The sequence below is a fragment of the Benincasa hispida genome, chromosome 1, assembly GCF_027475165.1.
Source record: "Benincasa hispida cultivar pf3 chromosome 1, pf3_genome.v1.1, whole genome shotgun sequence".
Taxonomy (NCBI): Eukaryota; Viridiplantae; Streptophyta; class Magnoliopsida; order Cucurbitales; family Cucurbitaceae; genus Benincasa; species Benincasa hispida.
This window is the reverse complement of record NC_143478.1, coordinates 1,987,636-2,003,537: the sequence shown is the minus strand read 5'-3', so window position 1 is coordinate 2,003,537 and position 15,902 is coordinate 1,987,636. Positions and strand designations below refer to the sequence as shown.

The 15,902-nt window shown below is 38.7% G+C and overlaps 1 protein-coding gene across 5 annotated transcripts in view; it reads left to right on the top strand.

Annotated features, from left to right (window-relative positions):
• Positions 1–15,902, top strand: part of BGAL9 (beta galactosidase 9) — a 39,579-nt gene that overhangs the window by 17,080 nt on the left and 6,597 nt on the right. For all 5 annotated transcript variants that reach the window (XR_016529525.1, XM_039018321.2, XM_090313671.1 and 2 more), the window contains 4 exons: positions 80–201; positions 1,111–1,314; positions 1,797–2,029; positions 2,313–2,428. Coding sequence is in view for 4 of the 5 variants with exons in the window: in XM_039018321.2 (XP_038874249.2) it covers positions 80–201; positions 1,111–1,314; positions 1,797–2,029; positions 2,313–2,428 (675 nt within the window). In the remaining variant the exon portion in view is untranslated. The remainder of the gene's footprint in view (positions 1–79; positions 202–1,110; positions 1,315–1,796; positions 2,030–2,312; positions 2,429–15,902) is intronic.

Sequence of the window (15,902 nt, the reverse complement as noted above, 5' to 3'; positions counted from 1 at the left end):
CCCATGTCATTATTTTGTATAAAGCCTACAAAATCATTATTCATAGGCTCTATTGGCAATATTTATTTTCTTCATATAGGTTTGCTAAGGGAGCCCAAATGGGGGCACTTGAAGGATCTACATACTGCATTGAAGCTCTGTGAACCTGCTTTGGTGTCTGCTGACTCACCCCAGTATATTAAGCTGGGACCCAAGCAGGAGGTTTGGCAATAACTTGAGCTTTTTATGGTTTTTATTGTACTATTATCAGAAATTTGTATAATCAGGATGAGTTTTTACATGAATAAATTTATAGAAAACAAGGGTTTCATTAAATGAGTTGGAAGAACATTTATTTGTGTCTTTTTTTCTTTTTCAGCTGAGACGGTTAAAAAATGACCAAAAGACACTTAATAAACCCCAAAGATCCAAACAGGCCATACAGAAAATTTCATTTCTGCAAATGTACCAATTTCAACTATTAACAATCTAATAAGGAGAAATGCAATTATGCAACCGAGATAGGGAGGAATCAAGGCCTGGAGATTACATAGCACTCCAAACCAGTAAAGCCTATGACCTTTCCTTAGACATTCCCTTACTGATCTGATCTCCAATGAAATGCTCTACTTCTTCCATACTGTGTCTACAGCAAGTTTGCATTTTGCATTCAAGTGAAGAGAACAAAGACTGCCCTTTTTCTTCAATGCAAGTTTTGGGCCCATCTTTTCAATTCCTTTGGCCGAAATTAGTCACCTGAAAGGGTTTTCTGGATTTTTCCCTAGGGGCTATGGGACCTGATGACTAGACTTTTCTTGTGGCATCGATGCTGGAAAGAAGCAAGGCATCTTTAAAATGGATCACACAGATTATGCTAATTTTTTGTTTGATGAATTTAATTTTCACTCCCTCCTTATTTTGTAAATTCATTCCCTCATTTACTGATAACCTCCATCATCTTCATCTTAAAGATTGTTCTTACTTTGATGTGGGTTGAGGCTTTCCTTTCTCTCTTTTGTTATGAAAATATTCATTCATGGCATGTAGTGTCTAAATGATCTGAATTATCGTTTGCTGATGGATGTTTACTGATAAATATGAATATTATAATTCTCTCCTTACTGTTTTCAGGCACATGTTTACCATATGAATTCTCAAACTGATGACCCAAAACTTTCGGAGCTTAGAAGTCTAAGAAACTGTTCTGCATTTCTTGCAAACATTGACGAACATAAAGCAGTTTCTGTAAAATTTAATGGGCAAACTTATAAGTTACCACCATGGTCCGTTAGTATTTTACCAGACTGCCAGAACGTAGTGTTCAACACTGCAAAGGTATGATACTCCTGTTTGATTTTGAACTTTGATTGATCTTTCTTGTTAGTAATGCACAATGGAAGAATCTGATTCAATATCTCTTGTTTCTTTCATTATAGAAACTGGTCTTCGATGCTGTGTTATTTAACGATATATGTATGTAAGCCCAAGGAAAACTGAAAACTATATTGGAAGTTCAGTTTCTTAGTCATTCTTCTATATAAGCTTTAACAATATATTTTGTTCTTGCTAGTTTACATGATGGCTTGGGAAAATTGAATTGATATTGGAGTTTTTATTTTTTTTTTCCAAGCATCTATAATAGTACTGACTCAGTGATAAGATGGATTGATTTAATGATGAGCGTGAAGATTTTCTGATTACAATGTGTTGGCATTTGCTTTTGAGTTGCTTACTACCAGTCTTCCCAAAACTTCTTTTTCTGTCTCTGGATGCTTCATAATTTTACTTGAGAACCTTAAATTGCAAATGTTGAGCAGGTTGCAGCACAGACTTCCATCAACGTATTGGAGTTTTATGCGCCCCTTTCTGCTAACATGTCTTTGAAGTTACATGCTATGTATCAGAATGAACTTTCGATAATTGCAAATTCTTGGATGACGGTAGAAGAACCAATCGGCATCTGGAGTGACACAAGTTTTACTGCCAAGGGTATGCTGGAGCAATTAAATGTTACAAAGGATCGTTCTGATTACCTTTGGTATTTGACCAGGTAATGTTTCATTTAATTGGTAAAATTGGAAACACAATTGCACATTCTGATCAGTAATTAATTGATAAGAGAAGTGTTGTCTTATGAGGACTACTGTTTACTATTACCAAAATTGATCTAACTTTAGTTTCATGTGAATGATGAAATCTGAAACAATACAATCAACTAAATAAACCAATTAGAATTGAGATGAAAAACTTTCACAAGTGTTGATGGCTTAATGTAGAAAATATTCTTCTTGACAAAAAAATTTATTTGCACCTATGTACTTTGTGGAATACAGGATACATGTTTCCAATGATGATATCACATTTTGGAAAGAAAGTAACGTAAGCCCAACAGTTACGATCGATAGCGTTCGTGATGTATTTCGTATATTCGTTAATGGGAAGATTGCAGGTGATTGAACACGATATGTTGCACGGTCTTTGGTCTGTTATTTATAAATTCTTCATATTCTTTTTGGAATTGGATTGTGTTTGTAGTGCATCAGCTATATTCTAGGTGATTGAACATGAATCCAATGTTTGAATTTAACTCTTGTAGAGCTCACTCGTTGCATTGAAAACATGGTGTAATGCTTCAAGAACTCAAGAGTATTTCTTCTATTAATGAATAGGAAAGTAGGCATAAGAGGCCTATTTATATACAAAAGGTGACTGATCACCTAGGCAGCCGGTTAATCTAAGAGAAGTAATCGGATAAAGAAGGTAATAACAGTTTCTTTTACAGACGGGTTAATACAGAATGCTACTGCCTTAAAATTACAGTTGATTTAATATTTATAGCAACTAAAATTAAACTAAAACTGTTCAACAATTCCTACATCAGTTCTACCCGCCTAAGAGGAACAAACTCACCATTGAGTTTGGTTAAGTGAGCTCACTTCATCTGGAGGATGGTAATGGTATATGTTTGAAACATTAAATGTTGAGCTGATTTTCATGGTTGGTGGAAGATCTATGCGGTATGCATTGGGACCCAATTTCTCTAGGATAGGAAATGGGCTTGTCTTCTTGTTGGTGAGTTTGGAATGTTGTCTTGTAGGCGCCTCCTGATCCTTAGGTTCTCTCGCTCTTTGTATAATCCTCTTGTACTTTGAGCATTAGTCTCTTTTCACCTTATTAATAAAGAGGCTCGTTTCCTTTTCAAAAAAAGTTGGTATCAAAACCAGGGTTTACGAAAACTTGGAAAGGTTAAGAAACTTTTTGATCTGGTAGTGGGTATTAGAGCAAAAGTATACAAACTAAGGAAAATTGACAAAGAGACAACCGAGTTGTAGGAAACTTGGGAAAGCTAGTGAGGTTATAAAACCCTGGGAGAAGCTAGTAAAAGTAAAGGTTGTTGGAAACCTGGAAGGTTGATCTAGCATAGAAATAGGTTAAGGAAACCTGGAAACGATTAGTATACTTATATAAAATAGTTAGCAGAGAATAACATATTTCACTTAACGCTGGTTCAATCTTGATGTAGATACATGCAACACCCTGGCAGACCAAGTTGGCAACAGGAATCTGGAACTCAGCATGTTACCTTTGATTCCAGATCGTGGGAAGTAAGAAATAGTGAGGGGACCTATTGTCCTCATATTGCTATTGATATGGGAAATCAAGTAATATATTCAATATCTGAGATGCATGAAACTAACAAACCACGTAGATGTTCAACTTGTGGTAAAAACCACAAGGACTTGTGCTTGTTGGGCACAAACATTTGTTCTGGATGTGGGCGTGAGGGCCACATCAGAAAACATTATCTCTACTTTCAATAAAGAAATAAGTTGAGGAAAGAAAGGATACCTACAGAAGATCTTAATTCACCATCTCGGCATAATTCACCACCTGAGCATAGTTCACCACTTGATGGCATAGTGCACCACCTGATGGCATAGCATAATTCTTCTTTCTCATAGTATGGTTTCTCATTCTCATAGCATAGTTTTCTTGACTACTTTCCCAAGTGTTCAACATAATGCACTTAGGATTTTACTCAACTATGCTACGCATTAAACTTCATCAACTACGCTACAAGTTGGACCTCTTTAACTATGGTACGAGTTGAACTTCCTCAATTATGCTATGAGTTGAACTCCATATTGCTATTGATATGGGAAATCAAGTAACATATTCAATACCTGAGATACATGAAACTAACAAACCACCTAGATGTTCAACTTGTGGTAAAAACCACAAGGACTTGTGCTTGTTGGGCACAAACATTTGTTCTGGATGTGGGCGTGAGGGCCACATCAGAAAACGTTGTTTCTACTTTCAATAAAGAAATAAGATGAGAAAGGAAGGATACCTACAGAAGATCTTAGTTCACCACCTGGGCATAATTCACCATTTGATGGCATAGCATAGTTCCTCTTTCATAGTTTTCTTGACTACTTTCCTTAAGTGTTCAACATAATGCATGTTGGGTTTTACTTAATTATGCTACGGGTTGAACTTCATCAACTACGCTACGAGTTGGACCTTTTTAACTATGGTACGAGTTGACTTCCTCAATTATGCTACGAGTTGAACTCCCTCACTATGCTGCAAGTTGAACCTCTTGAACTACGCTACGAGTTGAATTTTCCAACTATGCTATCAATGTCATTCCAATTGCGCTACCAATATTAGGGTGATGGATTGAACTCATCCATACTTCCAACCAAGGTTGAGTCTTTATTTCTTACACACTTAATATTTGGTTAATCTTTCAACTTCTCCATGGACTATGTGTCCAAAAGTGTTCTTTCAACCTAGTATGCATTCAACCTAAGAGAGATGAATTGAACTTGTCCAATCATACTTCAAGGGTTGCGTCCCACTCCTTTCCTTCCGACACTTAGTCAAATTCCAATTTCCCTACTTCACCATTGGCCATGCGTTCAACCTTTCCTCCCAAAGGTTCGCACGCATAGTTAGTTTTCCTAGTATCTCATCTTCTTCCAAAGCATAGTCTGAGCACTTGGCCCATTTTTGACTTCTTAAATCCAACATACACTCCTACTTAATCTCTTATCCTAAGTGTTAACTTGGCTTATCCTAAGCTTATATGCAAGGGAACTAAGTTGAGGGCTTACAACCATTGCGGGGTCATCCATGTTGTCTTCATCACAGCCAGCTTCATCAAAGGTGTCTTCTTCTTGAATTGCTAATGTTCTTCGTTGAGGGCACTCATGGATAAGTGGTCTTGTTGCCCACATCGAAAACATTTGCCTAGTGTAGCCCGTTAACAAGGATTTGAATTCCTTTTAGGGGTGTTGCTTTCAGCCCCTTGGACATTTGAGGTTTTAGGAGGAGCCTCGTCTTTTTGGTTTGTTGATTTGTTATTGCTCCCGAAGGATTCAGCCGTGGTTGATCACTGGTTGTTCTCTTGAAAGATTGTTGCTGTTGTTCCCATGGTTATCTTCTTTGATAGGTCTTTGCTGGTTTTATCTTAGTGCTTTGTTCAATTGTCGTTGCAAGAGTGATGGCATCTGCCAAATATGCTACCGGGTGTAGTTTGACAATTTCTTGGATCTCCTCTCAAAGGCCAAGGACGAATCTTGACTCCAATTGTTGTTCTGATTCAAGAAGATTTTTCTTTGTTATAATTCTATAGTTAGGGTTTTCCATTCTTGTAAATATTTTGTGATATTTTCCTTTTTTATGCTTTGTACTCTTGTATATATTCATACCTTTGGTGAATGAATAAAGCATTCTGATTCTTTCTCAAACCTAAGAGTTTTACATGGTATCGGAGCTCTCTAAACAAACTTAGGGTTTTGTGAACCTCAGGATTTGAGAATTTAGAACCCATTTGTGATACGTCTAGGGTTTTGTGGAGAGGTGAGTTTACATTTTTGCTCACAGTCGCCATCTTTGATTCGTTCGCCATCGTTAGCCGCCGCCGGGAAAAAAAAAAAGCTGTTTTTTTTTTACACCGCCCAATCCAACGAGGAGCCCAGCCGCCGATCTACAAAACCCCAAACTCCGGTTGCCATTTGACCAGCGTGTGAAGCTCACGCGCTGTTGCTCTATCTTGCTGTCCATCCACACGCCGGCGCGTGTAGGCGCGTGCGCCATCGGGTTTTCGTCCGTCTTCTGTGGGTTTCCTCAATATTGTTGGCTCTTCTTGGTGGTGTGTTTGTTTGGGATATATAGATATACTCACTGCTTGTATAGACATCTCTTCGGTAAATTAGGGTTTGATTCTTTGCTGTCCGATGTCTATTTTTTGAGGTAATGGCTGATAAGAAATCAATAATGTCTGAGATTGATCCTATGGTGTCAAATGTAACTAAACACAAGTTGAATGGACCCAACTACTATTCATGGAGATCAAATCCAGGAGGTGTTTGCTATTATTATCATAAACCTGGCCATACAAAACGTGAATGCAGAATATTACTGAATAAGGGTCGGAGGATGCCATCACCCTCTGCACATGTCGCCTTTACTCCTGATAATCTTGACAAGTCAATTACTATTTCTGCAGAGGAGTTTGCTAAATTTCAGCAGTATCAAGAGTCATTAAGGGTGTCATCTTCTACTCCCATTATGACCATCGCAGAGACAGGTAACATTTCTAAATGTCTTCTTTCCTCCACGTCAAAATGGGCCATTGACTCTGGTGCTACAAACCATATGACAGGTAACCCTAGTTTATTCTCTACCTTTTGTACATCTACCTCTTCATCTAATGTCATAGTTGATGGAACCTCCACCCCTGTTTTAGGATCAGGAACCGTCCATCTCACTGAATCAATTTCTTTGTCATCAGTTTTAAATTTACCAAATTTCTCGTTTAATTTGATTTCGGTCAGTAAACTCACTCGTGATCTTCATTGTTGTGTCACCTTTTTTCTTGGTTATCGCTTATTTCAGGATCTTACGACGAAACAGACTATTGGTAAAGGGCGGGAATTTGGAGGTCTTTACATCTTTGAACCACAAACACCTACGGCCATCACATGCTCTAGCATGCCGTCTCCCTTTGAAGAGCATTGTCGTTTGGGTCATCCGTCTATCTTTGTGTTGAAGAGTCTTCATCCACAACTTTAACATTTGTCTTCTTTCGATTGTGAGTCATGTCAGTTTGCTAAATTTCATCGTTTGAGTTCGTATCCTCGAGTCAATAAACGAGCTAGTGCTCCTTTTGAATTAGTCCATTCTGATGTTTGGGGTCCATGTCCTATTGAGTCCAAAGGAGGGTTTAGGTATTTTGTTACATTTGTCGATGACTATTCTCGTGTTATGTGGTTATATTTGATGAAAAGTCGTTCTGAGTTACTTTCTCATTTTCGTAACTTCCATGCTGAAATTCAAACTCAGTTTAGTGGTATTCTTAAAATCCTATGGAGTGATAATGCTAAGGAATATTTCTCTCATACACTCAAGTTTTATTTAGATGCCCATGGCATTCTTCTTCAATCTTCTTGTGTTGATACTCCATCTCAAAATGGGGTTGCAGAACAAAAGAATCGTCATCTCCTTGAGACAGCCAGAGCTTTGATGTTTCAGATGCATATTCCAAAATCCTTTTGGGCTGATGCTGTTTCCATAGCTTGTTTCTTAATAAATCGCATACCCTCTTCCATTCTTAAGGGTGAGATACCTTTTCGTACTTTATGCCCCAAGCAACATTTGTTTCCCATTCCACAAAGAATATTTGGTTGTACCTGCTTTGTTCAGGATGTTCGGCCTCAGCATACCAAGCTGGATCCAAAGTCCTTAAAATGTATTTTCCTTGGTTATTCCCGTGTCCAAAAGGGGTATCGGTGTTATTGTCCTAGTCTAAATAATATTTAGTCTCTCCTGATATCACGTTTTTTGAACATAACCATTTTTTCATCACCATCTTTCTCTTCGAATAAGAGTCAGGGGGAGCATAAGGAATTAGAGGATGATTTCCTTGTCTACACAGTTATTTCTCCTTCCGATCCTCTTCCTGATTCATCTCTACCTGTGGCTACCTCTACTCTTCCTCCCATCATTAAGGTCTATACTCGACGACAACCTCCTCCAGTTTCATGCTCTGTACCAGAGTCTTCTTCGTCATTGGATCCAGAAACGGGTGATGATCTTCCTATTACTCTTCGTAAAGGTAAACGTACTTGTGCTCATCCTATTTCCTCTTTTGTTTCATATAATCATTTGTCACCTTCCACATGTTCATTTATTGCATCCTTAGAGTTTGTATCCATCCCGAAAACTGTTCATGAGGCTTTGTCTCATCCTGGTTGGTGTGCCACAATGGTGGAGGAGATGATTGCCTTAGATGATAATTGTACTTGGGATTTAGTTTCTCTCCTGCAGGAAAGAAGGCTATCAGTTGCAAATGGGTGTTTGTAGTTAAAGTCAATCCTGATGGTTCTGTTGCTCGGTTAAAAGAAAGCCTCGTAGCGAAAGGCTACGCACAAACTTATGGCGTTGACTATGCTGATACTTTTTCTCCTGTAGCAAAAATGGCATCTGTGAGGTTATTTATTTCATTAGCTTCAATCAATCATTGGCCTTTACATCAGCTTGATATTAAAAATGCATTTCTTCATGGTGATCTTCAAGAAGAGGTGTATATGGAGCAACTACCAGGGTTTGTTGCTCAGGGGGAGAATGGAACAGTGTGTCACCTTCATAAATCCTTGTATGGATTAAAGCAGAGCCCACGAGCTTGGTTTGGTAAATTTAGTCAGGTGATTGAAAGCTTTGGAATGCGGAAGAGTAGGTCAAATCATTCAGTCTTTTTTAAGAGATCTGAGGGTGGTGTCATCTTGTTAGTTGTATATGTGGATGATATTGTGATTACTGGTAATGATGCTTCAGGTATCCAATCTCTAAAGAACTTTCTTCATAGTCAATTCCATACAAAAGATTTGGGCATGTTGAAATACTTCTTAGGAATTGAGGTAATAAGAAGCAAGAAAGGAATTCTATTATCACAGAGAAAATATGTACTTGACTTGTTGACTGAGACAGGAAAGCTAGGGGCTAAGCCATGTAGTACCCCAATGATGCCCAACCTACAGCTCACAAAAGATGGAGAATTGCTAAAAGATCCTGAGAGATATAGGAGGTTAGTGGAAAAGCTTAATTACCTTACAGTGACTCGACCCGATATAGCCTATTCAGGAAGTATTGTGAGTCAGTACATGTCATGTCCTACAGTTGATCATTGGGCTGCATTGGAACAGATTCTTTGTTATTTGAAGGCTGCTTCCGGGCGTGGTTTATTATATAAGGATTATGGTCATACTAATATTGAATGTTTTTCAGACGCCAATTGGGCAAGATCTAAAGAAGACAGAAGATCAACCTCAGGGTATTGTGTTTTTGTTGGTGGTAATTTGATTTCTTGGAAGAGTAAGAAGCAAAATGTGGTGTCACGTTCAAGTGCAGAATCAGAATATAGAGCAATGGCACAATCTCTGTGTGAATTGATTTGGATATATGAACTTCTTGTTGAGTTGGGATTTGAAATCACCACATCGACAAAGTTGTGGTGTGATAATCAAGCAGCACTTCATATTGCTTCTAATCTAGTTTTTCATGGAAGGACTAAACATATTGAAGTTGATTGCCATTTTATACGTGAGAAAATTCAACAAGGGTTGGTATCTACAGGATATGTGAAGACTGGAGAACAGTTAGGAGATATCTTCACGAAAGCATTGGATGGAAGACGTATAGATTATCTATGTAACAAGTTGGGCATGATTAACATATATGCTCCAACTCAAGGGGGAGTGTTATAATTCTATAGTTAGGGTTTTCCATTCTTGTAAATATTTTGTGATATTTTCCTTTTTTTATGCTTTGTACTCTTGTATATATTCATACCTTTGATGAATGAATAAAGCATTCTGATTCTTTCTCAAACCTAAGAGTTTTACATTCTCTTTTGTGTAATCAAAGATAGATCGATCCCCTTGTTTACAACGTTGATATTGGTGGTAAAGTCTTTGTTGGTAGTTCAAGGGGAGGAACCTTTTCCTCATCATCTTCAAGAGCTTCGGCCAAGATTTGATTGGAGGTTTGCCATAGTATCGCCGATTGGTTTTGAGTTGATCCCACCGAGCCGATGCACCTCTTTGAAACATGAATGCTACAAGTTTAACTTTCTTGTCATCTGGGATGTTGGCATATTCAAAGAAGTTTTCTACCTTTGAAGCCCAATCAAGAAATTCTTTTACATTCATCCGGCCATTAAAACTAGGGAGATCGATTTTCAGTGTTGTCATGATGGAAGTGCTGTCTTCCTCGATTAAAACCCATTCTGTCTTGTATTCAGCCAAAGTAGTTTTCTCCTTCACTCGAAGGATCAGAATCTTACACCATAAAGCTTCCTCCATGAAGTTCTTGGAGCTGTATTTCTGTTTTGTCTGGTTTCTTGATGAAACGCTTCATTGATCTTGGTTTTTTCATAGTTTCTTGGTGGTTCTTGTTTGTTGAAAATGGCCCGATCTTCACCTTTTGCCTTGTTCATACCAGAATCTCAAGGTTCTTGGATCCGGATTCCTCCCTTGTTTGGTATATCAACATGATCGCGACTGTCCCCTTCGATTTGAATGTTTATTCGGCTCAAAACTTGGGTTAGCATGGAACATAATTCAACCATTTCGACAATAGACTTCTCCACCGATGACAATCGGGCTTCCACGGATTTGGTTGAAGAGGATGCATCTACGTCCACTGAGGTTGAGATCCAAGAAGAATTCGCGTTGGATTGACGCTCTGATACCAGTTGGTGTAATGCTTCAAGAACTCAAGAATATTTCTTTTATTAATGAATAGGAAAGTAGGCATAAGGGCCTATTTATATACAAAAGGTGACTGATCACCTAGGCAGCCGGTTAATCTAAGAGAAGTAACTGGATAAAGAAGGTGACAGTTTCTTTCTTTTACAGCCGGTTTAATACAGAAGGTTACTGCCTTAAAATTACAGTTGATTTAATATTTCAGGCAATTAAAATTAAACTAAAACTATTCAACAATTCCTACATCAAAACATGATGATGGATTGTTGAACTGGGAGTTACACTTGCATTTGTTAATATGATTTTTTTAAAAAAAAAATCTATTATTATTAATTTATCATTATTCTTATTATTGAAGTTTCCAAATTTGCACACTTGAGCTTCAAAATACAGATCATACATCTTTAACTAGAAAGTAAAGAGTTTAAGTATATTTATAAAAAAGAGAAGTTACGTCTTAGAAGAAAATGTGCACTAATATACAGATGTGCTCTCCTATTTCTTTTGACTCATACCCCCAATTTTTTTTGTTTTGACTTGATAATATTCAGAATTACCATGCTCCCCAATGGCTCAGTTGCCGATCATTGGGACAGTAGCATAGCTTTTTGGTCCATTACCTTCCAAAGGTCGCTCAAAGATGAAGAAGCCTTCCAAGACTTGTTGAGGAAAATTGTAAGTAGAAGTCCTTCTCTCTCTTTTGATAAAAGAGTGTGATCCATCTCAACCACTGGCCAATACACCGTTAAATCCTCAAAGTCCACCTAACACCATTCTCCCCCTTGGAAAAGCCCCTCTTCTCGGCTATTTGGAAAACAAAAAGTCCAAGAAGAGTCAACATCCTCATTTGGATTATGCTTTTCGGTCAGCTGAATGTAGCTGAAGTCCTCCAGAGAAAGCAACCAGCATCCTCCCTTTCCCCCACAGTTTGCCCATTCTGCCTACAACATAGTGAGGACTCCCTTCACCTCTTCTTTACATGCCCTTATTCAGATTGGTGTTGGAAAAAGCTGTTGTGTTTTTTCAACCTTCCATGGATCTTGTGCAATGATTTCAAAAGTAATGTGTTTCAACTCCTTACCGGCCCCATTTCTCACAAATCCATCCGTTTATTATGGTGTAATGCTGTAAAAGCCTTATTGGCAGACCTTTGGTTTGAAAGAAATCAAAGGATTTTCCATAACAAAGCTACTAGATGCCAAGACTGCTTTGAAGCCGCCCATCGTCAAGCCTCCTCCTGGTGCATCCTTTCCGATCCTTTCCTTGCCTATAGCCTTTCAGATTTCAACCTCAATTGGGGGGCCTTTATATCTACCCCCCTCGGACAACACTAAACACTTCCAGATTTCTGCATCACTCATCGAACTTTTTATTTATTTCCATAAGTTTCAGGCCACTATTTTGGCTTTATCATTAGATCTTCATTTTCGATGTTTCTTTGGTTATTGTCCTCTCATTTTGTAATCTTGTTATTATCTCTCCCAGTTATGGGTTAGAATTGGAGATGATGAGGGTGCTAAGGGAGTGTCAACCTAGTTGAGACGTCCGGGTGCATCTCCTGATCCTTTTAGAAGCACTAGTATTTCCGCTTTGCTCTTTGTATAACTCTCTTGTACTTTGAGCTTTAGCTCCTCTCTATTTATTAATATAATGAATCGTTTCCTTTTCAAAAAAAAATAATGCTGCCAACGTTCCTCCCTTGTTACCGAGAGCTGCCACTGCCTATCCCTCCAACCTTACTGCGATTAGCCAAAACCTACACCTTGAAGCTGAGATTGGTGAGACGTCCGCCTACCACAAAGGTAAATCCCCCGTCGTGGCAACACTGGGAATCCTTGGCTCCTTTCCTTTTCAGCCGCAAGCAACCTATCTGCAGCCATTGGGCCTTCCTCATCACGAGCCGCCTAGTTATGAACATCAAGGTTCAATTGGTTTATCTTCGGTAATGGTTCTACAACAGTTGGCTAATCTTCAGGCAAGTTTTCAACCATAAATCCCTGCTCTAGGGGCAGCCCTAGGTGCTTCCACAAACTTAAATTCTAGTATAGTGAATTATGATATTCCTTCTGGTCTACCGATGTATCCAGAGAATCCGGTAACCTCTTTCCCTGCTTTAACTACTGCAAACTATTTGTCTGGATCTATGGGAAATTTCATAGGGTTAATTGTAGGAGAAAAGTTGAATGGTCATGGTCAAAATTATTTCTCCTGGTCTCGGTCTAATAAAATGACTCTGAAGGGCGTCACAAGTTTGGGCATCTAACAGGTGAGATACCAAGACCTAGGCCAGGGGATCTTCGAGAGTGCATTTGGAAAGGAGAAAACTCCCTACTTCAATCGCAACTGATTAATAGTATTGGAACCTCAGATAGGGAAACCGTTGTTGTATGCTGCGACTGTTCGAGATATCTGAGATGCAATTCAGAAATTATATTCCTGAGAGGCAAATTGCGTCTCGTCTTTATACTCTCTGTAAATAGGCTCACGAGTGCAAACAGGGGACGATGGATGTGACTTCATACTTTAACAAATTGTCCTTAATCTAGTAGGAGATGAACCTGTGCCAAATTGTCCTTAATCTGGCAGGAGATGAACCCATGTCGTGAAATTATCTGGGATTGCCCTTGTGGAGGTGTTCAGTATTCCAAGTTTGATGCAGTGCGAGGTTGTATACTGGGACAGAGACCTATACCTTCTCTTATGGAAATGTGTTCTGAGGTTCGTCTAGAGGAAAACAGAGCCAGTGCTATGAACATCACGACTGTATCTACTACTGATTCTACTGCTTTCAGTACGAAATTATCTGGTTCTGATAGTGACAAGCAAAATGGGAAACAAACCTTAGTGTGTGAACATTGCAAGAAACCTTGGCATACGAAAGATCAGTGTTGGAAGTTACATGGTAGATCACCAAATGGCAGAAGATTGGATCTTGTGATAATTTTCTGTCGCTCAATCAGATACCTCTCAATCCTTAAGTCTCCTTAACATAAATGGTAAGAAATCATGGATACTTGATTCAGGAGTTACAAATCATTTGATTGGATCTTGTGATAATTTTCTGTCATATCTTCTGAATGTTGGTAATGAAAAGATTCGGATTGCAGATGGGTCCTTTGCTCCTATTGCGGGCAAGGGTTATATTTCTCCTTTTGATGGTTTAACTTTATAGAATGTATTGCATGTATCTAGAATATCTTACAATTTACTATCTATTAGTAAGATAACTAGAGATATGAATTGTCAAGTTGCTTTTGTACCAGATAATGTTTTCTTTCAGAGCTTGAGCTCGAGGAAGACGATTGGCACTACCCGGCATAGTAAGGGACTCTATGTCCTTGATGATGTTGCTTTCTCTAGGAATTGTTATAGAACTAGTTTGTTGTCTTCTTATTTTTCAACTTCAGATAAAGATTGTATGTTGTGGCATTTTTTCCTTGGTCATCCAAATTTTAAATATATGAAATATTTATTTCATCATTTATTCAATAAAGTTGATGTCTCTTCTCTATCTTATGATGTGTACATTCGTACAAAATAGCATAGGGTCACCTTTCCATCTCAACCTTACAAACCTTTTCAGCCTTTCATCCTTATCCATAGTGATGTTTAGGGTCCCTCGAGTATTACCACCTCTTCGGGGAAATGGTGGTTTGTATCCTTTATTGATGGTCATACCTGTTTTACATGGGTTTTTCTCCTCACTTATAAATCTAAGGTTTCATCGGTATTGCAATAATTTTACACTACTGTTGAGACTCAGTTCAACACCAAAATTGTTATTCTTCGTAGTGATAATGGTCGTGAGTTCCTTGATAATACTCTTCGTGATTTTTTGTCTTCTAAAGGCATTGTCCACCACCTCGTATGCCTATACACCTCAACATAATGGGGTGGCTGAAAGGAAAAATCGTCACCTTCTTGAGGTTGCACGGTCTCTCATGCTGTCTACTTCACTTCCATCTTACTTAAAGGGGATGCATTTCTGACTGTAGCTTATCTTGTTAATCGAATGTCTTCCCGTGTCCTCCATCTCCAAATTCCTCTTGAATGCCTCAAGGAGTCATACCCTACCACACGACTTATTCCTGATGTTCCTCTTCGAGTTTTTGGGTGCACTACCTTTGTCTCTAGTCGTGGCGCTAACCAAACTAAGTTTACCCCTCGTGCTCAGAAATGTGTCTTCGTTGGGTATCCCCGTCATCAACGAGGTTATAAATGCTTCCACTCTTCTTCCCGAAAATACTTCATCTCCATGGATGTAACGTTCCTTGAGGATAAACTTTTCTTTCCTGTTAGTCATCTTCAGGGGGAGAGTACTAGTGAAGAGACTAACGGGTCCACATCTTCAGTCCTTACTGACCTTCCTGAACTCCTTGAACCCATCCTGAGTGCCCATGACACCGTTCTATCCACTAAACAAGTCCCTTGGATAACCTCTTACAGGAAGAATCTCATAAAGGAAATGGTGTCCCCTACTGCTCCGCCGGCTCTGGTCCATGAATCTGAACCAACAGAAGCTCAAGGTACTACTGGCCCTGCTAATACTAACTTGTGTGTTGAGGATGATATTGTTGATTTGGCTGAGAATGACAAGAATGATATGTTAGTTCCAGAGAATAATAGGGTTGCAAGCAATAATGAGACTTCGACAGAAACACAAGAGGGTGAGATTCTTCATCAGGTTGGAAAATGTAATCAAAATCCCATTACAAATGAGGAATCAGACAAACCAGAGGATTATGATATCTCTCTTGACATGTCCATTGCATTGAGAAAGGGCACCAGATCCTGCACCAAGTACCCCATGTATAGCTTTATGTCTTACAGTAATCTGTCTTCTGGGTTCAGAGTGTTCACTGCCAGCCTTGATACAGTAACAATATCGAAAAACATACATATGGCTGTGGAAATTCCTGAGTGGAAGACTCGTCATGGAAGAAATGAGAGCGCTTGAAAAGAATAATACATGGGACTTTGTTGCTTTTCCTAAAGGGCATAAAATAGTTGGGTGCAAGTAGGTGTTCACTCTGAAGTATAAATCAGATGGAACTCTAGACAGGTACAAGACCAAACTTGTAGTAAAAGGGTTTACTCATATTTATGGGATAGATTATTCTGAGACTTTCTCCCCTGTAGCGGTTA